Source organism: Diabrotica undecimpunctata, chromosome 9 (genome assembly GCF_040954645.1).
Source record: "Diabrotica undecimpunctata isolate CICGRU chromosome 9, icDiaUnde3, whole genome shotgun sequence".
Classification (NCBI taxonomy): Eukaryota; Metazoa; Arthropoda; class Insecta; order Coleoptera; family Chrysomelidae; genus Diabrotica; species Diabrotica undecimpunctata.
This window is the reverse complement of record NC_092811.1, coordinates 102,060,187-102,083,359: the sequence shown is the minus strand read 5'-3', so window position 1 is coordinate 102,083,359 and position 23,173 is coordinate 102,060,187. Positions and strand designations below refer to the sequence as shown.

At 32.4% G+C, this 23,173-nt stretch overlaps 1 protein-coding gene across 1 annotated transcript; it reads right to left on the bottom strand.

The window, feature by feature from the left end:
* Positions 1-4,382: 4,382 nt before the first annotated feature.
* On the bottom strand, positions 4,383-8,954 carry kud (oligosaccharyltransferase subunit 5 kud). Its single transcript, XM_072543921.1, has 2 exons — positions 8,793-8,954; positions 4,383-4,720 (listed from the first exon to the last, which is right to left on the bottom strand). Exons 1-2 carry the CDS (start codon positions 8,793-8,795, stop codon positions 4,481-4,483), a joined length of 243 nt encoding a protein of 80 aa, XP_072400022.1. The 5' UTR covers positions 8,796-8,954; the 3' UTR covers positions 4,383-4,480.
* Between the last annotated feature and the right edge of the window lie 14,219 nt (positions 8,955-23,173).

Below are 23,173 nucleotides of genomic sequence, written 5' to 3'. Positions count from 1 at the left end.
TGGAGGCCCCTATGGGGAATAACAAATTTCCATTAAACAGTATCTGCTCCCATTGTTTAATAATATACAGGGTGAGTTGTCAATTTTTACTAAAATTTCTATTTGTCATAACTTTTAAACGGTAAGTTAGATGTGCCTCATATTTTGGTCAAACGTTACACTACTACCACCTAATTAATTTATTTATTCAAATTAGAAAAAATCGGGTCCGGCTTTAAACAATTAGTTCGTTTTATTCACAGCAAAAATTTCACCCTGTATATGGTTTTTCAAAACTCTAATAAGAATTTTATAAATTAGAAAAATAGACAATTAAAATACCATATTTATTTTTTTTTCCTCACACGATTACTTAATTTTTATTTAAGAAAAAATAAATTTGACAATTAATTAACAGTTTAACCAAGTGAACCATCAATGTAACTTTTCTTGCAAAAATTAAATGTTTGTGAGCAAACATTTAATTTAACATTTAAAAAACAAACCGAACCTGATTCAAACTGAAAAAATCAGGTCCGGTTTTAAAAAATTAGTTCGTTTTGTTCAGAGAAAAAATTTCATTCTGAAGTTTGATTACCAAGCGGGCGAAAACAACATAACAATCTATGAAGAAATCAAATATAATTCTAAAAAAATAATTACACACTGGTAACGGTTAAGGTTAACTCATAAGGTTTGCGGTAAACTTTTAACTGTATCCGCATTATTGATGTAAATGGCACGATCACCTTCATTTATTTTGATATATGTGATATAATGTAACATTGGAACGGATGGGATCCACATCGAATTACAAAACACAAAATCCAAATCATTGTATAGGGGTTTCTTAACTATGGCGCTCCCATCATTTGTTATTTCTTCTACATTTACGTGATTTTCATCTCTAGCCTTGGATACCCATTCGTAATGCCATATTTTGGTATCAATCTCATCTGCTGGTATTTTTTCGTTTTGTTCTTTTATATAATTAAATATAAACCTATTTAAATGGGGCATTTACGTCTCCTCTGTACTCTTCTCTATTCTCTACCAGTTTTCAGTCATAGGTTTTCACAGTTCTTGTACCGTTCTTTTTTTTTTCTCCATTTTTTTTTTATTTCTATTAAGATGTTTTTTTATTTATTTCCAAATTTATTTTTTGTTGTCAGGTTATAATATATTCAATTCTTTTCTTTCAGTGCGCCTCTTATTATGTTATTTTCATATCTCCTATTACCAGAAGTGATCAGAGTCGGCATCTGTATCCGAATATAATCTGACATCTAGAAATTCCCATATTTTTTTGAAATTAAAATATGTGTTATATGTTGAGTGACTGTATTTTCTATTGGATGCTGGTTGGATGAAAAATCACTATATAACTAGATGGTAACTATATTATGAGAAATTAATTTTAAATACACAAAATAAAAGTCATGTCTCTGCCTGCTGTTGTTTGGTTGCCAGTTTATTTATGTATTTGGCAAGTAATTAGTACAGTCATCCATTTTCCAAAGCTTTCGTCTGAACTGATAAAATCAGATTTTGGATCAGGACGTGAAAACACTCGATACCACGTGGGGCGAATTGTCGCCCCACATACATTTCCGCGAAATCCGACGAGAATATTTAATTTTCTTTTCATCAACTACCAATGTCCTAAAGCGTCAAAGCGATTGGTTAAACTTAATTACAGATATTAATAAAAATGTTAGACCTGGGGCGAGAATTCGCCCCACCCGTATTAGGAGGGTTAATCATATTTACCGATTAATTAATTCATGAAAAACACAGAATTCCTTAAAAAGTAAAATTACATATTTTTCTTAGGTCTTCTTTCGACGATGGTTAAATCAGAAGCGATGAAAAAGACGGTTTTTTTTTTACACAAGTGCCACGATTCACTGTGTACGAACTTATAAAAGACGGTCCAGTGTTGCGAAAAAAGAAAGGATTCTGGTGCCCATCGAGTATTACCGAATTTACATTTATCAGCTATACGGAAAACAATATATGTATTCAGTGAATAACTTACCAACTTTAAATAAACTTTTGAGTGAATTAAGAAACAAAGAAATAATCCCCGACTGTCATAAAACTACTTTTTGGAGGTTTTTAAAATCTAATGGTTTTATGTTAAAAACAGTGAATAAACGGCAGGCAAATATGGAATCCAGCCGTTTAATAAAGTGGATGTTCGATTATTTGGAGAGTCTAAGGTCTTTTAGGAGTGAAGGGAAGAACTTGTATTATTTGGATGAAACTTGGTTCAACACTCACGATATGGTTAAAAAATGTTGGACCAATGGTAGTAAAAATTGCGTCACCAACGTTTCTCCCTCTAGAGGGAAGAGAATTTGTATTTTACATTGTGGGAGAGAATCATTATGGGTAGAAGATGCTTTATTACTCTCTGCTAAGAGTTTAAGTGATTGTCGTTTAGAGTATCAAGATATGGACAGTAATTTGTTTGAAAAGTAGTTTGAGCAGCAATTACTATCTACATTAAAAAGAAATAGCGTTATTATTTTGAATAATGCTCCGTATCATTGTAGACTAAAGAGTAAAATTCCAAACACTAATTTAAACAAAGCTGAAATTCAAGAATTTTTATTAGAACATGAAATATATTGTATGGATTCTTACACAAAAAAAAACAACTTGTAGAACTATTAAAATTAGTTAAAAGTGAAAAAAATTATGTTATCGACAGACTAGCTGAGAATTAAGGCCATAAAGTATTAAGATTACCGCCTTACGATTGTGTACTAAATCTAATAGAATTGTTGTGGTCTCAATTAAAAAGTAATGCGAGAAAAAATAATAATTCCCCTAAATCATTTTCGACTGTTGTAGATTTAATAAAGACCGAATGTAATAAAATTACAGCAGATAATTGGAAAAACTGTATAGAGCATGTCAAAAAACTAGAAGAAAAATACTTCTAGTTCCAAAACATTATAAATAGAGTAGTTATAGATTTAAACGATAGCGATTATAGTGATTCCGATTTAAATGTAGACGATAGTTAATTTTAAAATTATTTTTTTTTGTATTTTTTCAGTATATTAAATATATATTTTAATATAAAAGTATTACTTATATGAATTTTTCTTTTACTTTGTGGGATTGTCGTTATTTTGATTTATATAAGTGCGACCCTGTATACAACTATACCTAGAAGATTAAATCCGAAATATCTTGCAACGAACAGTATCTGAAAATGATCAACAGAAGGATTAAGAGCAATGTTGCAGAATATCGAGTAAAGAGAAGACTGTAAAAACAAAAGTATAAACAGAAAAAGCGGCAACAAATCAATAAAAAGTTCGAAGAAATGGAAAAATTAAAGAGAAAATACGAACACGGAAAATTGTACAAACAAGTCAACAGAAAAAGAAAAGTTTTCAAGCCAACCAAGTGAAGGCTCATAATGGAATTCTTTTGAACGACAAAGTAGAAGTACCGAAGATATGACAGGAACTATTTAGTACGCTACTTAATGGAGAAAGTAGAGCTAAAGATAGAGATGATATTTATAGAACTAGAACAGGAGGAAACTGAGCTAACTACTTTGGAAGAAATGAATAAAGCAATTCAGTCTCTAGCCAGAAACAATTCACCTGGAGCAGATAACCTACCCACAGAAATATTTAACTGTGGCGGTCAAACATTTGTAGCCTTATTTCACAAACTATTACTACTGGTATGGCAAGAATGTGCTTTACAAGAAGATTGGAATTATATGCCCTGTACACAAAAAACGAAACCTGCGACTGTTCCAACTTTAGAGAGATTTCAAAAGCCATCAAAATAAACCGCCTAAGATGGATGGGCCATGTTATGCGGATGGATGACAGTGATCCTTCTAAAATAACCATGCTAGATAGGCCGGTCGGAAGAAGAAAGATGCGACCTAAACTAAAGTATCTGGATGATGTGCAGGACAAAAGTTACAAAACCTCGTAAGTAGCTTCTTTTTTTATATTGACAAAACTTTGTAATTTTAATGAGAATTTATAAGATTTTAAGTTGCAAAACTTCGTAAGTGGCTTTTCAACAAAAAAAAAACAATATAACTGAATTTTACTCAATGGTAATGTAATCGTTACCTAAAAGAACAAAAAAAAACTGAATGTTAAATAAAACCAAAATGTTTTTCGTCTCTCCTCTAAAGTTACATAAAAGTGACTTACGAGGTTTTGCAGTTTAACAGCTGATATATCTCTTTATTGTTATCATTTATCTTTAAATCAACAAACAATAGTAAATAATTTCATTATAGTTTTGATTTTTCCTAATTATGTGTTACAATTCCTACAAAAAGATTAAAACAGAGATTACATAGGTATATCTTATTCTAGGGAAAACATATGTCTGGAAAAATATAAGAAAGTGTATATGTTTCTATTAAAAGTTTAATACATAATAAAATATTAACAAATATCAATGATGTACTTATGAAAATTATTCTTATGAAAATATAACACTTAAAATATTATACATATATTCCTACAGAAAGCAGTAGAAATAGAATTCCAAATCCAGAAAAAATTGATGCTACAAGAGCTACAAGAAGCTCTTTCTTCAGACTTCTTGATTTTTTTGTACTAGTTACTTCATACACGAAGAACCATGCTGTGAAGAAGATGCCTATTCCTAGTAAAACTAGTGTCAGGTGGGGAAATATTGCTGGGTTTACAGGTGATGCATATCTTGTCAATCGTGCTGTGTCCACCTGGATGAAAATTAGAATTGTTAATAAAACAGCTTTAAAATATAACATAATAACAACTTAATATACTAACAAAACCATAACTAAAACAACAATGTTATTTATTTATCACAAGTTTAAAAGGAAATGCCGGTGTAGCATTTCCGGCTCCAGCTACAACTGTCAATACGTGCTCAACACAAGAAAAGAAATTCAAAATCAATTTATTAGAAGAAGACTCAATAAAAGACCTATATAAGCGAAGATTGGACCAAAAGCTAGAAGAGTTTCGGTATGAATCATTAGAACAAACATACGAACACATAAAAACCTGCATGAAGACAGCAGCCCTAGAAGCTCTTGGAGAAGTGGACCAAAAATACACCCACCAAACTACGAAATTAACCGAAGACACACTAACATGCATAAAAGAGAAAAAAGAACTCCATATAAAATACCTGAACACAAAAAACTATGAGGACTTGGAACTATACAGGAAAAAAAATAAAGAAGTGAAAAGAAAAGTGACAAAATGAAAAAAATGAAAGATGGGAAAAAACATGCACAGAGATAGAACAGCACATAGGAGGAAAGAGAAATTCAGAGTCATGGCGCATCTTAAAGTCGCTCCAAAGAAATAAGACAGAGAAAATCAAGATCGGTCAAATCAAAGAAAACGAATGGCAAGAATACTATAAAAAATTGCTAACCGAAGACCGCCCCGAATTCAAAGAATCAGAAATAGACGGAATAGAAATCTACACACATGACGAAATCGAATTAAGCCTAGCTGAGGTAAAATGAACGATCAAAACTCTAAAGAACAAAAAAAAGCAGAAGGTCCCGGCGGAATACCAAATGAATTGATAAAAAACGGATCGGAAAAGTTATTCCGTATGATACATAAAATGTTTGAGAGAGCACTGAATGGAGAAGACTTACCGGCAGAATGGACCCAAGCATATATGACATCAATATACAAGAAAGGAAATAGAAAAAACTGCGAAAACTATCGGGGAATCAGCATTATATCGTCTATAGGCACACTGTATGGAAAGACCATAAAGGAAAAATTAGAAATATATATACAAGATAAAATCGGAGAAGATCAGGCAGGTTTCACAGCGGGGAAAGCATGCTTAGATCACATTTACACGGTCGAACAACTAATAGAAAAAAGAATGGCCAAAAATAGATCCGTCCATCTGGCTTTTGTTGATCTTAAGAAGGCATATGACTCAATACCTAGAACCAAGCTATGGGAAGCAATGGAAGACATCGAAGTTCCACGAAGATTAATAAACGCGATAAAAGCACTCTACAAGAATAACGAAGTAGCTATCAAAACGGGCAATAGAATATGCAGTCCATTTAAGACGACAAAGGGACTACTACAGGGTTGCTCCACATCCCCCACCCTGTTCAAAATATTCCTGGAAAAAACCCTGAACCATGGAAAAGAAAGTGCGAAGGAATGGGTATACCAGTAAGGAATGAATATCTATATACGCTAAGTTTTGCAGACGACCAAATAGTGATCGCACAAGACTAGGATGACCTCAGTTTTATGATGAGAAAACTGGAGCAGGAATATACAAAGAATGGGATGGAAATAAACCTAAAGAAAACTGAATACCTAACAACAGAGAATACAGAAATAAAACAGCTGGAAATAGGCGAAGGTAAACAAATCAAAGGAACAACGGAGGAAGATATAAAAAATAGACTAGGACAAACAAGAGACTGCATACGAAAATTGAACCCGGTACTATGGGATAAGAACATCAGCATGAAAACAAAGAAAAAAATATATAATACCATGACAAGAAGTATCCTGACTTATGAGTGTGAAAATTGGACAATAAATAAGAAAACCAAAAACAAAATTAGAGCAACAGAGATGGAATTCCTGAGAAGCTGCAGAGTAACAAGAAGAGATAGAATAAATAACATGGAGATTAAGAGGAGAATGGGAATGAACTCCGACATAATAGACTACATCGAACAGAAGAGATTAACATGGTACGGACATGTCAGAAGAGCAGACCAAAATCGGTGGATAAATAGAATAACAGAGTGGAGCCCGATAGGAAGAAGAAAGAGAGGCAGACCCCGAAGATCTTTCAGAGATGAGGTGGACGAAGCAATGAGTAGAAGAAACCTACAGGAAGGGGACTGGCTAAACAGGAAACATTGGAGAAAACGGTTGAGTGAAGGAATACAGTGAAAACTGTGGAAATCCTTCTATATATATATATATATATTAAAAGGAAATCAAAAATACTAAGAAATTCAGAAGCTTTAACTGAAATGTTCACAAGTTTCACTGAATTTAATTTTTAGCTCAAGATTAAGACAGCAATTAATTATATTTGTTGAAAGTTAGAAACCTTTTTCGCTGTGTTCAAGTGCTTGGAGGGGATCTCTGCTAGCAAATCAAGGAATTCCATTATAAGGAACTAAGGAAGAATGAGATTTCAGCGACCCATGATGATAAAGCTCCGACAAGTACTAAAAATGTGTAACAAGTAGCTATGTTAGAGGTTATCGACCAGGTGATTACGGAACTCAGTGACAGGTTTAAGGCTTTGGACAACATAAACAACAAGTTTGGATTTTTGAATAGAGTTAGATTTAAAGAAATGCAAACAAAAGATCTAAAAATGAAAGTATCTACACTGCTAATCTCAATGTTGAAGAATTTAAATAAGAAATAGAAAGTTTCAAGCACCGCAATTTATCAGTTGACAACAAATTTAATGGAAGCAGAGTCAAGAGAAATATTAAGTCCTTTTTATACAAAAAAAAACTAGAACAAGGCTACCCTAACATTACTACTGCACCGAGAATGTTTCTCATGCCGCTAGTTACAGTATCATCGGGAGAATGAACTTTAAGCAAACTTAAAATCGTTAAAAACTACATGAGAAGTACAATGGAACAGGAGAGACTCTAATCTAAGTATAATATCGATTGAACATAAACAAGCAATCTTAATCAATTTTGATGACATAATCAGTACATTTGCAATTAAGAAGGCTCAAAGATATAATTTTTGAGGCACAATACATAACAAATTTTGCGTAGTTGAAGTTGAGTTATATTGCAGACAAATTATTTGTATTAATCATGTATATGTGTATTAATATAAGTCTAATGTATGTATTAATATACATATAAATGTATAATATAAGTGTTTTTCATAAATAAAATTTTTGAATAGTATACATATGGTGTGCAATTTAAACCACTGCATCTAAAAAAATAGCTTACAGTGGTATTATTGTTTGAGATTAGGGGGAGGGGTGGCAAACGGATCTTTGCCCCTCCCAGACAAATCTCCTAGTTCCGACATCTTTCATTATCTTGTCCATGTTTGTTTATTTATAGTAATAGTATACAGGTTGGTGGTTCACAATGCTAAGAGGCATTAAATTAACATCGCCAATAGACATAATTTTTATAGTAATAAAAGTATGGAGGCAAATACCAAATGTACATGTTGAAATGCCAAGGAACTAGAAAAAAGTGCTTAAAAAACAATAGGGAAACCACTGTGTTGTTTTATGATCAATTATAGAAACAAACCAAACAATTACATAAAGAAAAACAACAAATATACCTAAACAAACTAAATAAAAACAAGGACATACTCATTTTTGTTGATCTTTACCAGGAGGTGAGATCCTAGAAAATGTGTTTCTATGAACAAACCTATGGATCATTCTTTCATTAGTTTAATTTAAATTATTCTGGAACCAGAAAATTGTCTTCAAGTTTATTGCTGATACCAACAGCAAACTAACAGTCTTCATATTATGAAGACCTACTGCCTTGTGATGGTAGCAATCTTTTACTTTTAAAGTTCTACTTCAAATGTATCTTGTAATTATTTTACAATAATTATTATAATCTATGATTCCGCAAAGTTCTTTTTCATAAAAAATTAAGGTTTAACACCTTTGATAAGTATCTTTGATACTATCCAATGAGATCTAACTATAATTTATGCAAGAAGATTGTTAATGTGTCTATATTTAAGATTAAATCTTAATATTTTAATGGAATAAAGTTAAAGATTCACAATAATACATACCATTATTATTTAAATATAGGTTAACTATAAACTAATAATATTAAATAAACAGATTTTAACTAAAATTATTTGATTATACCCGGTATTTGGAAACGTGGAAATTTTAATAAGAATAAAACAAGAACATACAAATAGATAAAATCTAAATGTCAACTAGTTGTCAAATGGGATGCTTACACGTTGACACATGGTCCGTTTGTTTCGATTCGCGTATATTTGGTTACAGATTGCATCAAACATTTCATCTAAATTTAATATAAAATAATAGAGGGCAGCAAGTAGCATATTAAAAAAATTAAAAGTATTGGAAAAATATGAAAGTAAATTAAATTAAAAAATTTCAGAATTAATCAATTACGCAGATATTATCCTGGCGTTTCGACGTTTTCCAATTTCTTACGTTAATAACACGACTAAATAATTCAGCTACATAAAGTATTCACTTTTGCATCACGGTTAGATGTACCTTTTTGGAATTCTAGTTTCTGAATTTGGCAAATTAGCTATAATCTAATAAAAACTAGGTACGTTGATAAATAAATGGATCGTTAGGTAAGTTCTGGCAAATCATCACTGGAATGGATTATAAGTGATCTGGTAAATCAAAAATATTGAAATACAAATATTTCGGTTCTGGCCGCAATGAGGGAAAATACTTTCCCTCATTATAGCTCATGCTTTTAAAATACGAATGACTATTATTTAAGTTGGTGGTAAATATCTAGTAGATTTACTAAGACTGAACCAATATTTATGGTTACGACAACTAAGTTCTTGTGTAGGATAGCGCCGGGAGGATTTGGACACTCTCATAATTCCCATTCCACTAGACAACAATCGTAACCGCAAATATAACTTGAAGTGCATTTCTTACTGTATTCTTAGTCTTAGTATCTGTCATAGATAAGATGGTATCTGTCTAGACGCCAAGCCGGCAGGTTACTTTGTTTTGATGCTCGGCCATCTTCCAAATTTTCCATGCTGTTGTTCTAATATTTAGCAATTTGAAACTGTGTTTTTAATTAGATGGTTTTGTTTGTTTTGGGACACTGATTGAGTATTCCTACTAGGTGAGCCTAAATATTGAAAGTTTGCTGTTATTTTTACGATATATAAAGATGCTTTAATAAATTTTGTGTTTATTTATCTCAACTGTCTTGAGGGAGGTATGTCTCAACCGTCTTGAATACATGTCCAAACCCTCCCTAATTTATAAAATTGTTACAGAAAACATGTATAAATATAAGCGACTAACTGAATGACGACTTCCCGAAGAAGCCATGCGCTCAACAGTATGAAGTTAAAAAATCAACACTAGCTTTATATGTAAAGAAAGCTAAAGAAGTAGGAATTGACAATTCTCTCCACATTTTGTCACATGCCAAGTGTTTTCTAATGAAATGGAAGCCTCCCTTGCGTTGTACATTAAGAGATGTTCTAATATGTACCATGGTTTAACTCCAAAAGCGACTCACAGATTAGCATACGAATTTGCCAAAAAAAAAACGAAGTCAAATTTCCAGAGCCTTGGAAAGTAAACAAATCAGCTGGGAAGGACTGGTTTACAGGATTTTTAAGTCGACAATCTGAACTATCCTTACCAACCCCGGAGAATACAAGCTTAGCGAGAATTTCCAGTTTCAATAAAGCTACAGTTCAAAAAACTCAAAAAGTAGTTGCTACTAAAGGTCAGCATCAAGTTGGTAAAGTAGTGTCGCGTGAGAGAGGAGAACTGATTACTCAAGTGAGTATTATTGGAGCGAATGGAACAGCACTTCCACCAGTGTGGGTGTTTCCAAGGAAAAAATTTGACAAACTTAGAATGCTAAATGGTATTACAGAAGAGTATGGTGCAACCGGTTTAATGCATTCATCTGGATGGATGACTAGTGATGTTTTAAACGTTTTAGAGCATTTTGTAACTCATGTTAGGTGTTCTAAAAAACGCCAAGTTATTTTATTAATGGATAATCATGAATCCCATTTATCTGTTTCTGCTATTGATTACTGCAAAGATAATGGAATTACAATTCTAATTCTTCCACCCCACACATCTAACAAATTGCAACCATTAGATAGCACAAGAAAGTTTACTTATCTCCATCCCAAATAAAGCCATACTCGAAAGCTCCAGAAAGAAAATTAACTGGAGAAGGTCCAGTAAAAAGGACAACTATAAATAATAGCAACCGATACTTCAAAATGCAATGCAATTGCAGAAAAGAAATTGAAAAAACAGACACCACAAATTAATAAAAATGAGCGAGTCTTCTTCCGATGAGGAAGAAGTGATTTACAAAGACTCATCTTCAGATTTAGATAATGATGAAGATCAGGATGAGGACCTTACTAGACTTCGAATCGATAATTTCGTGGTTTGTAAGGTATTTGAAAAAAAATCGGTTCTACATTATGTCGCCAAGATCCTCATTTTTTACCGGATGATGCGGTAGGTAGTAACCTCCTTCGTGGTTTTCTATTATTTCCATGTGTCCTTGTTTTTGATAATCTTCCATAAACTGTCTGTAATCCGATTCTAGTCTTTTATCTTTTATGAATATTCTCTCTAATTGCATCAAGCTGGCAAATGCCTGTTGCTTCGTTTCTCCTAATTTTCCTATATTATCTATAAATGGTATTTTTATATCGTATCTTCCTTCTTTATCTCTTTTGACTGTCTCTCGAGACTCTTCTTCTTCTTAAAGTGCCTATCCGTTCCGGATGTTGGCGATCATCACGGCTATCTTTACTTTGTTTATTGCAGCGCGGAACAGTTCAGTGGTAGTCGTGTTATACCACTTTCGTAAATTTTGAAGCCAGGAAATGCGTCTTCTTCCCGGTCCTCTCTTACCATTTACTTTCCCTTGGAGAATCAACTGGAGAAGGCCGTAACGTTCTTGATTTCTCATTACATGTCCTAGATATTCCAACTTTTTAGTTTTGACGGTCATGAGAATTTCACATTCTTTCCCCATTCTACGCAGGACCTCCACATTAGTAACTCTGTCAACCCAGGATATACGTAAGATGCGCCTATAACACCACATTTCGAAAGCTTCGAGCCGATTCATAGATGCAACAGTCAGTGTCCATGCTTCCATTCCGTAGAGCAGAACTGTGAATATGTAGCAGTTCAATAGACGGCATTTTGTTTTTAATGATATGTCTCGACTGTTGAAAATAGTTCTCATTCTAACGAATGCTGCTTTTGCTTTTATTATTCGCTGTTTAATTTCTGTTGAGTGGTCCCATTGGCTATTTAAATTGGTGCCTAGATATGTATATTGCTCGACTCTTTCGATATTCTGTTGGTTGATTGTAAGTTGAGCGTTTAGTATTGGTTTTTTACTAATTGTCATAAATTTGGTTTTCTTTATGTTAAGAGCTAGTCCGTATCTGTTGCTGACTTCTGTCAGCAACAGATACGAACAGATCTTCTCTCGATACTATTCTTCATATTCTACTGAGAGTTTGCTTTCTTGTTCTATTTCTTCCAGTTCCCAGAATTTCTTTATTTGTGTGTCAATTTCCTATCTGGATATCATACTGCACACTTCAAAATTCCTTGATTTTCTTTTTTAATCTAGTCTAATTCCTGACACTATCCATCCTAATTTTGTGTTTTGGATGAGTGATCCATCCATCATTATGTTACTGGATTTCTTGACTCCCAGTAGTATGTCTATCTTATATACCTTTTGGTATCGCGGTTCTGCTAACAAGACGTTTCTTTTATTGTATTCTTCTAATAGTATTTCTTGTTATGGTACGTTTTTGGTAGTACCAAAGCCTCCGTTTCCATTTCAAAGTTACTCTGAAAATGTGTTTCAATGATTAGCTTCATGCTCCAGTTCGATATTTTTTCTCCTGCCAAACGGATTCCTGAGATTCTAGCATGAATTGGTTTTCTTTGCGTTCCCAAGATTGCCGCCGCTTGTTCCGTAATGAATGAGCATTGCTAACCTTGGTCTATTAGTGCTCTCATTCAGTGAGAGCCTCCTTTGGAATCCTTTATGCGCACAATTGCCGTGGTAAGTAAGACTTCTACATCTTTGTGGCTTGCACAATTCACTGAGTTCTGTCCTCGATGCTGTGTGTTGCCATTTCTGTACTCATTAGTTTCTTGAGCATATTCTCGCCTTCCGGTATTCGGATCTCTTCCATTGCCTCCCTTGTTCCTACCAGGATGATATCCATTTCTCCTGTTGTTCGGATCTCTTCCATTGCTCGAACTTCCAGTTCATTCTCTCCAGTTTCTTTCAGAGATATTTTCTTTTCTTCTTTCATTTGGGTTTCTTCCATTGCCCAAATATTAGGTTCAAAATGCATCAGTGTGTGGTGTTCTCCACTACATTGTCTACATCTCTGCTTGGAAAAACATTGCGACTCCTTCCTACTTGCGATAAGCAAGTTGTGCACCATGGTTTTCCTTAATAATTTTGTTTGTCTCTTGTACTGAGCTCCAGAAACTCTCTAAATTGTGTTACGCTGTGGTCTCCGTTGTACATACGTTGCAATGTATTTTTGATTTCGTTAATTCTCCCCCTTGAATTCCTTGGTTCCCTTCTGATTCCAACAACTCTAACGTTTGGAATCTTCTTTTTAGAAAGGCTTGCGTTGACTTATAGGTCGGTAATTCTCTACATCTCCAATGTGACTTTCATACAATCTCCTGGTTTCATTATACGATTTGATTGCCTCTAGGCATTCATGAAATATGTCGTGTATTGTTTTTAGGACTATATGCGCTTGGAGCATTATGTCAATTAATTTAAACAATATCATCCTTGGGTTTTCATATCTTTCTCTAAACATGGTCCAGGCTGTTTCATAATTTGCATCTGTTGTATCATCCTATTAGTTTCTCCTTTTAATTGTGTCTTGATGTACTGAATTTTTTCAGAGTTAGATAATTGATTATTTTCATGAACTAACTTAGTAAATAGATCATGGAACGTTGTCCATGTCTCATATTTCCCATCATATAAAAGTATTCTCACTTAAGGCAGACTCTCTCCTTTGTATAGTATCCGGCTGTCTTTTTAACGTTTCCCTTACTTGTCTTCTTAAGAACGGTTATTCTATCTATTTCTTCATCCTCCAAAGCATCCCGTTATTTCTCCATGTTCTTTTAATTCCGCCTGCATTTCTAAGTCTTCCTATATATCTTGTATGTTTGAAATATTTCTTCAATTTTTTGTTTCTATATTTGTATCTCTTTAATTTTAGGTGATTTACATTTTTCAAGTCCCTACCGTACTCTTCTAACAATGTTTTCCTTCTATGTACAGTTTGCAAATCCGTTTCTGGTATTTTGTTTTAAAATATTTATCTTCTGTTGCACCCCATCTAGTAGTTTACCATGATTGTTCTCAAATTTCTCCCAATTTTCGTCTAATGCTTCAGACTTATCTTGGATGTATTCCCCGGTCCTCCTATTTTTAGGATCTTTCTTTATATTCGTCGTTATCCTGATGGTCTCTGCACCAATCGTTGATTGTTGAGTGTACAATTTTTCCATCATTGTTTTTTAGGCAATTATATTTATTAATTAATATGTAAGCTATTTCTTAGTTAATTAAAGTATTAGGTAATATAGTTGTATATCCTACTTATTTATCAATATCGCTTATGCCAACTTGTAAGGTCAGTTTTGTTATGTATTCATACTTATTGAAAATATTTGATTGTTCAGCTTTATTATGGAAAATATAAAATAATGTTAAACGTTGTAGTTAGGTAGTGAAGTTTTACTTAGTAGGATATACACATTTCATTTTAGTGGTATAACATTTATATGAATGATTATTTACTTTATTATTTATTAATTTTAAGGAGCTTGTTTATATAGAATTAGCCTTAGTGTAATTTTTTGTATATTAGACAGTGGCGGCTTTTGGGGGTAGGCAGGATAGGCCAGGCCTACCCAATAATTTTAAGAGCTTTAAAATTGAAAAACATATTCAAAAATTATGTTATTGCATGTAAATAACGTTTAAATAAATAAACAATAATACGTTATAATAACAACTATGTTATTAGATTACCACAGAAAGCATCGAATCGTATTCAGGCATTTTAAATATCATTTATAGGCCCGATCGGAACTAGCCGACCCAGTTCACATAAGATCCCCGTACAAAAAACGTTTGAAGTTAGCAGCTTGCCGGACAACGATTTATATTGTCGTGTTTATGCTTGCTGTTTAGGCACCAGACGATCGGGCCTATGCCGACCATCGTTGTCACTTGTAACGTAATTATCGAATTGTAATATAAATTTTCTTTTAAATTATGATAAAAAAATATGTAACATAATCTATAATTGTAACATATTTTTAAACAAACAACACAATTGCAAACAAGTGCACGGTTGCCAAAATAAATTTAAAAAAATTCGTAAAATTCGAAGAAAAAAAATCACATTTTCGCAACTTATATATGTGAGATTGTTTTATAACTGATACATAAAAATGAGTTTTTATGATGCTTTACCAGGTTGCAGTAATAGTAATGTTGATAGCGAGTGTTTGGACATTGTTGTTTCACTATTGGAATCGCCATTATCTAAAAGAACTGAAATTGATAGAAAAAAAATTATTATGAATAAAAGGCCTACTCCAACATTGCGTATTGAACAAAAAGATGGGAAAAAGGTGCGTACTTTTAATTGCTCTTGGTATGATGTCTACAAATGGTTGTCTGGCAGTAGTACAAAAAAACAGTTTATATTGTTGGCCGTGTTTGTTATTTTCTAATAAGAAATGTGTATGGAATTGTGAAGGATACTTTGATTTAAAAAATATGTCTGCCTCCTTAAAAAAACATTCCAGTTGCAAGGAATATTTAAGTATTTTCCTGTCCTTTAAGCATGTACAGAAAAGGGCGTTTTCTGTTCGCGATTTGCTAGATGAAAAATAAAAATCGCAAAAATTAGATACAAGTTAAAATGAACAGAGAAATCATTAAAAAATTAGTTAGGGGTGGTCATGACCCCGTGACCTCTCCCTCTGGATCCGTCACTGATTACACATAGTTATATGTAATTTGCTGGCTTGGCCTACCCAAAATTTTACCACACCAGCCGCCACTGATATTAGAGAATAACATTTGTTTGCCAACTCTCCTGATGGCATGTGCCAAGGAGAACAAATGTCACTAAAAGAGGATAATGTATATATTTTTTTGAGAATGAGAAATAAAAAGACATTATTGATTGATCAGATAATTATTCTAACTCTATTTATAAGAAACGCGAAAGAAATAAAGGATAGGGAAAAAGGATATTGATAAAAATCTAAAACGCAGTTCTAAATGTTAAATAGAAACCTTATGAAATTTTTATGATATACAGAGTAGACAAAAAAATACTACAACAGTTTGTTGTTTTTATAATAAACATTTGCGCAAGTTTGCACTATCTAACCATAAGCTTCTTTTCACTCTTAAGTCGAGTGTAAAAACGCTATTTTGACAAGAAAAATCGTCTACTTCCCTAAACTACGCTAACTAAAATAAACATTCCATGATGAACTTGCATATATGCAGATAAATTCAATTCGAATTCAACTCTTTGATTATTGAAAATAGGATAGAATAAGACAGAACGAAAGTCGAGGAAATTATGAAGCACTAGATGATGTAGTGAAAATTATTCGAGTAGGGAAGGACACAGGTACTTCGTCGTCTTAGAGTTATGTTTTCTGATAATAGTGTTTTTAAGGATATTTTAAGGAATAAAAAAGACTACAGAACTGAACAATCAAAATTATTATTGATCAAACAAATATGCAAAGGGATATGTTCAGTAAAGCTTGGAAATAATTAAAAGACAGACAAAATAAAGGCGAAAAAGACATTGCCATAAAATATAGAAATGGTGTACCACAAATTGAATCATTCCAGAGAGAAGGAAAAAACTAATTTTATCCCCATTACAAGTTTATTGTCAGAATAAAAGTTCTAATTCAAGGGGAAAGGGAATTTTGATTGTTGTTAAAGAATACATTAAGGGAACTGTGCTGAAACGTTTGTACAAATCTATCGAACAACTTTTTCTTTTATTGATATAAGGTTGAATGCTCGAATAAATGAACTTTGAAAAATTAAAGGCAAATATCGAGCACAATTTTAATAATCAAATCTTGCCCAAGTACTTTCGCTTTCTACAGCATCATCAGGGGCATTTCGTTAAAAATTTGACGAAATATATTAAACGACGTATTTGACGAAATGCCACTGATGATGCTGTAGAAAGCGAAAGTACTTGGGCAAGATTTTATTATTAAAATTGTGCTCGATATTTGCCTTTAATTTTTCAAAGTTTTTCTTTTATGTTCATTTGAAGAATTAAAGAAAATTTTATAATTGGAGGGGTATACATTCCCCCCAAAATCCGTAGAACGAATAAATGAACAACACTGTTTATCAGTCGAAGATATATCTCAAAGATCATCATAAGACATATATTTCGGCGAATTCAATCTTCCTGAAGCTTCATGGGATAACAATGAATCAAGTTCTGGTGAATTGTCCTCAAGGTTCACATGCTGTACTTAGCTGAGTTTTATGGTTTCTTCAATTTTTTCCAAATGAAAGAAATGTGTTTTTAGACTTAGTATTAACAAATGTTTGTGAGTTACAAGAAGCAAAAGCTTCAGATCCGATTTTTAAAAATGTTATCATCACATAAGTTAACTTACAATATTAGTTTATGTGAAGGTCAAGATAAGTCATTAGAATACACTGAATTTTATCATGATTTTGTAAACGCAGACTAAGAAGGTCTCAATAACTATCTTTCAATAATAGCTTGGGAAGATCATTTGAATTTGTCAAATGTTAAAGATGCTCAAACAAAATTTTACAACATACTTAATATGTCATTGTTTGTACCAGTGGAAAGATTTAGAACTTTTTGTTATCCAAAATGGCTTAATCCCAACTTACGTTATTTAGTTGTACAGAAAAAATTGCTCATAAAAATTATTTGGCTTCCTGTAATCAAGAGGATTATGTGATTTTCTCAGAACTTAAAAGATTGTGTAAAGATTTATCAAATCAATGTTATAACCCTTATCTGAATTAAGTAAACCATAATTTATGCAGTATTCCTAAGTACTTTTGGCAGTTTGTAAATAGTAAGAGAGCATCCAATGATTTACCAGATAGTATGTATTATGGTAATGTTGCAACTGGACAACATATTGCAAACTGTTTCAGTCAATTTTTTTCAACAGTTTATTCGCCACACTCAAATATTAATAACTTTGAAATAAAGAAGAACAGCAATTTTTTTATACCTAATTTTTCAATATCAGTCAAAGATGTTTTTAATATTTTATCCTTAACTAATAAGTTAAGCAGTGGTACAGAAGGTATTCCAGATTATTTTCTAAAAAAATGTATTTATTCACTAACTAATCCTTTACATCTTCTTTTTGAGTCATCATTAAATATATCGGTTTTCACAACTTTATGGAAGCATTCTTATATCTGCCCAATTTTTAAATCAGATAATAAACTAAAAATAACAAATTTATCGAAGCGTGTGTGAACAATCCTATAAACCAAAACTTTTTGGTAGATTAAAATCCTCTAAACCAAAACTTTTTGATAGAATAATGCACGATCAATTTAAATTTTATTGTAAAGAGCGCCTAATACACAATCAACATGGATTTTCTTAGAATAAATCAACGGTAGCAAATTTAGTACCCTTTGAACAAAAAATATTAAAACGCCTTGGAGGATAACAGTCAGATGGATACTATTTATACTGACTTCTCCAAGGCATTTGACAGAGAAAATCATAACATCCTATTAGAAACATTAAATGTCTTTAGGTTCAGCCATCAATCCTTACAATGGTTTAGCAGCTTTTTGTGTCGCACACAAGTGAGAATAGGTTGTTTTAATTAAAATATAATTCATGTGACATGAGGAGTACCCCAAGGAGCTCACTGTTCACCCTTGTTATTTAATATGTTTGTGAACAATATATCAGAATGTTTTAGAAACAGCGATTTCCCGATGTTTGCAGATGATTTGAAATTATTTAAATCCGTAGATTCAAATGATGACATATGTAACTGTAATTCAAGAAGATTTAGACCGGTTGAGTATTTGGTGTGACAATAATATTTTGCATTTAAATATTGCTATATAAGATTTTATATATTTTAAAAAATATGATACTTCTTATACAATTAATGATACTGAATTGACTTATGTCAAAACATTAAAAGACTTATGAGTCACATTTGATGACAAGTTGCGTTTTGTACAACATATAAATGATGTAATAGTTAATTCATTAAAATCTTTAGGCCTTATCATTCGCAACTGTCTGAGACTATCTGTTTGGGCTTTAAGAATGGTTTATTATGCTTTGGTCATATCTAAAGTGGGATATGCATCTATTGTATGGTCTCCACAATACCAAGTTCATTCTACTACATTGGAGAGATTGCAGAACAAATTTTTAAGATATTGTGCATATAAATTAAACATACGCATTATTAATCATGATTATACAGATATTTTAAAAACACTCAACATGAATTTATTAAAAACCCGACAAGAAAGGACAAGATCACAGCAACCAACTGGAAAAATGTAATCAAACACGTAATCGCAGTGGAAAATGACTATGTTAAATATTTACCAGTATTAACCATATTAACTATAAATTTAGAAGATACAAGTGATAACAGTGATTCTGAGTAGATTAGTAAGTACTTACTTCAAACTAGGTGTTAGTTGAAACCTTTTTTTTTATTGTAATTGTATATATTCTCGTTTTGCTTATATGTATATCTTTGAAAATACGGTACAAAAACACTTCATGATAGAACAAAAATGTACAAAATATTTAATTTAAAATAGTCAAAGTACAGGTTAGGTTTATAAAATACCTGCTAGATATATAAAAAAAGATGTTCATAAAAGTTTTAGACCTCTTACCCATTTTAAAATTATTTAGGTACTAAGTCTTCTCTCACACCGTGTCAAACCTAAGTTGTGGTTCTTTAATAGAACATCCTGTATATAATTTAAAAAATAACTTCTCTATTTTTTCCTGATTACAATAACTAAGTTATCAGAGATACAATGTGTTCGTAAGTTTTAAAACTTATGAACAGTTGTGTTAATAAATAAAACGTTTGTATACTAAAATACTTGTGCATAAAAAATTGTTTAATTGTGTGTAATAATTACTTTTATTACTAATATTGATAGCCTCAAACAAGAATCAGTACAATTCCTCTACAAACTTAGACTAGCCTCAAAACTAACTCACTTAACTCGAAGAGAAACAGCCGAAAAAGAATATCAAGATATAAAAAATTGCATTCATCAGGCGGCCAAAGAGGCATTGGGGTACGAAGAAGCTGACAAAAAAAAATCCTGAGTGGTGGAACGAAGAAGTAGGAAAATTAATTAAAGACAAAAAAAAGCTTATCAAACATGGCTATCCACGAAAGACTCAGAAGACCGCAGAATTTACAGCAGACTCAACAGGGAAGCAAAGAAGGAAGTCACTAAAAGAAAAAACGAAATGTGGGAAGAGAAATGCGAAGAGATGGACCGATGCTTAGGAGGAACCAAAGTGACACAAGCTTGGAAATTCATAAAAAGTATTAGAAAAGAAAGAAAAGATGAGGGAAATATAAACCTGATTCAAAATAAAAAGTGGGAAAAATATTACGAAACGCTATTAACAGAAAGTAGGCACGAATTTATGGAAAGACCTGACTATATCTCAATGACAGAAAATTCAGAGGTGCATAAGATAAACAAAGAAGAACTGAAAAAAGAATTGAAACAAATGAAAAATGGAAAAACACCCGGGCCTGGAGACATTCCCATCGAGTTGGTGAAACATGGACCGAATGCTCTTTTGGAAAGCTTAGTGAATATTTTTAATAAATGCTTAATTGAAGGCCAAACGATTCCAGACGATTGGAATTTGGCCCACATTAGCCCCATTTATAAAAAGGGAGACAGAAAAGAATACGGAAATTATAGAGGCATTAGCGTAACTAGCTCGCTGGGAAGGTTATATGGTCGTATATTGAAAAGAAGAATAGAAGAGGAGTATAAAGAAATTGAAGAACAAAGCGGCTTCAGAGCAGGAAGATCGTGCGTGGACAACACATTTACCCTAAAACAAGTAATTGAAAAACGAACAGCTCGAAACCTCCCTACGCATCTGGTATTTATAGATCTGGAGAAGGCTTATGATACAGTTCCTTTAAAACTCTTATTTAGTGTCTTGACGAAAACGGACCTTAGTAAAACATATCTAAAAGCAATACTGAACATCTATAAATGTCCTCAAAGCACTGTAAAAACAGGAAATACTTTCTCAAGGGTATTTACAGTAACGAAAGGCTTGAGACAAGGATGTTGTCTTTCCCCCACCCTATTCAAAATATATATCCAAGAAGCACTGCACCAGTGGAGACAAAAATGTGCGGGAATGGGGTTGAAGCTTAACAACCATTATCTGACAACGCTGTTCTTTGCAGATGATCAAGTACTAATTGCAAGCTGTGAAGAAGATGCAGATTATATGCTTAGAAAGCTCAAAGATGAATACGAAAAATGGGGGATGAGTATGAATATGTCTAAAACAGAATATATGCGAATAGGCAGTGAAGACGAAGACCCGGATTTGGAAATTAGACAAATGAAAAGGTGCTACGAATACAAATATTTGGGAAGTATTATCTGCAGTAAAGGAACAACGGAACGAGATATAGACTATAGAGTGCAACAAGGCAGGAAGAGTGTTCAAATTCTGAATTCGATACTTTGGTCCAACAAAGCTACTATGAGAACTAAAATGACTATCTACAAAGTAATTGTAGAGCCCATTCTTACATATGGAGCAGAATGTTGGCAAATGACAGTAAAAGGAAAGAAAAAAGTTGACACGGTTGAAATGGACTACCTAAGAAGAGCTTGCCGTATATCAAGAGTAGAACGTATACCTAATTCTGAAATTAGAAGAAAAACAGATAGAGTACATACAACTTCTGAAAGAATAGAAACTAGACAGTTAATATGGTATGGACATGTACAGAGGATGGACGACAACAGATGGCCAAAAAGAGCTATAGAATACAATCCAAGTAATAGAAGGAAACGAGGAAGACCAGCCAAGTCTTGGATACAAGGTGTTATGGAAACCATGAAAGACAGAGCCATTGATGAAGACACCTGGAGAGATAGAAAAAGATGGCGATCGAAATGCGGGAAGCGGCAGAAGCTGTAGGATCCCCGCTTATATATATATATATATATATATATATATATATATATATATATATATATATATATATATATATATATTAACAATTGTTTATAGGTGTTATTACTTTACAATAAGCTCTGTTCAGTCGAGTCGATTAGTGTTATCACTCCCTAGATATATCACAGAAGTTAACAACACCGATATTTTTTATTTAAATTTATAGAAAATGAAACTTTTTGATAAATAAAATTAAAAACTTTTATTTAATTTAAAATTAGATATCTACGCTACTGTTCGGCAGAGTACTGGTCACTCTAACATTGTTGCCAATTTGCTAGTATCTTACTCGCTCTTGTTCCTATAAATTTTCCAACAAAATTACGTACCGACTATAATGGGGATAATCCCGTATATTAATAAATAAAAAAAATTAATAATGTATGAGAAAACCTCTAAAACAAATTTTAGACTTTCGAGATTGTTTTTTGTATAGCTTTTCTCCAGTCTGAACTGTCTAATTACCTGCTATAATAGTCTAAACTGATCAAAATAAAATTTCCCAATTGTATGGTTTTTCTACAGTGTGAACTATTAAATGTCTTTTCATTCAAATTAAAATATGTTTTCATATTAAGTAGTTCAGCTATAGGTCGTTAAATACTTTTTGTAGTTTATTTAATATAGACTTTTTTAAAATTATATAGTTTTAATTTACTACTCAAAATCACAAACATCAAATTTTTTCAATTCACTGCAATGATATGAACATAAGTTTTGTAATTGAATGCTTTCTTTGACATTATATAATTATATTATATTACATATTACAACAGTAGCCTTCCACCTTATTTAAAACAAGTCTTTGAACATCTATCAGATACTGACTCACAAACACTCAAAAAAGTAAATTCTAATTGATATAATACTACACACCAATCCATATTTCTTCTTCTTTAGGTGCAGTCTCGAATGCAGGTTGGATATGATAAAAAGCAGCTTTTTGACTGGACGAAGTTGATTGGACTTTGACTTTTTACCATGGTGTAGAATACATATTGACTGAATTAAAAATATGTCCAGCAAGTAAAATGTAGAGTGACGCAACCACTGCTGACAGTAGT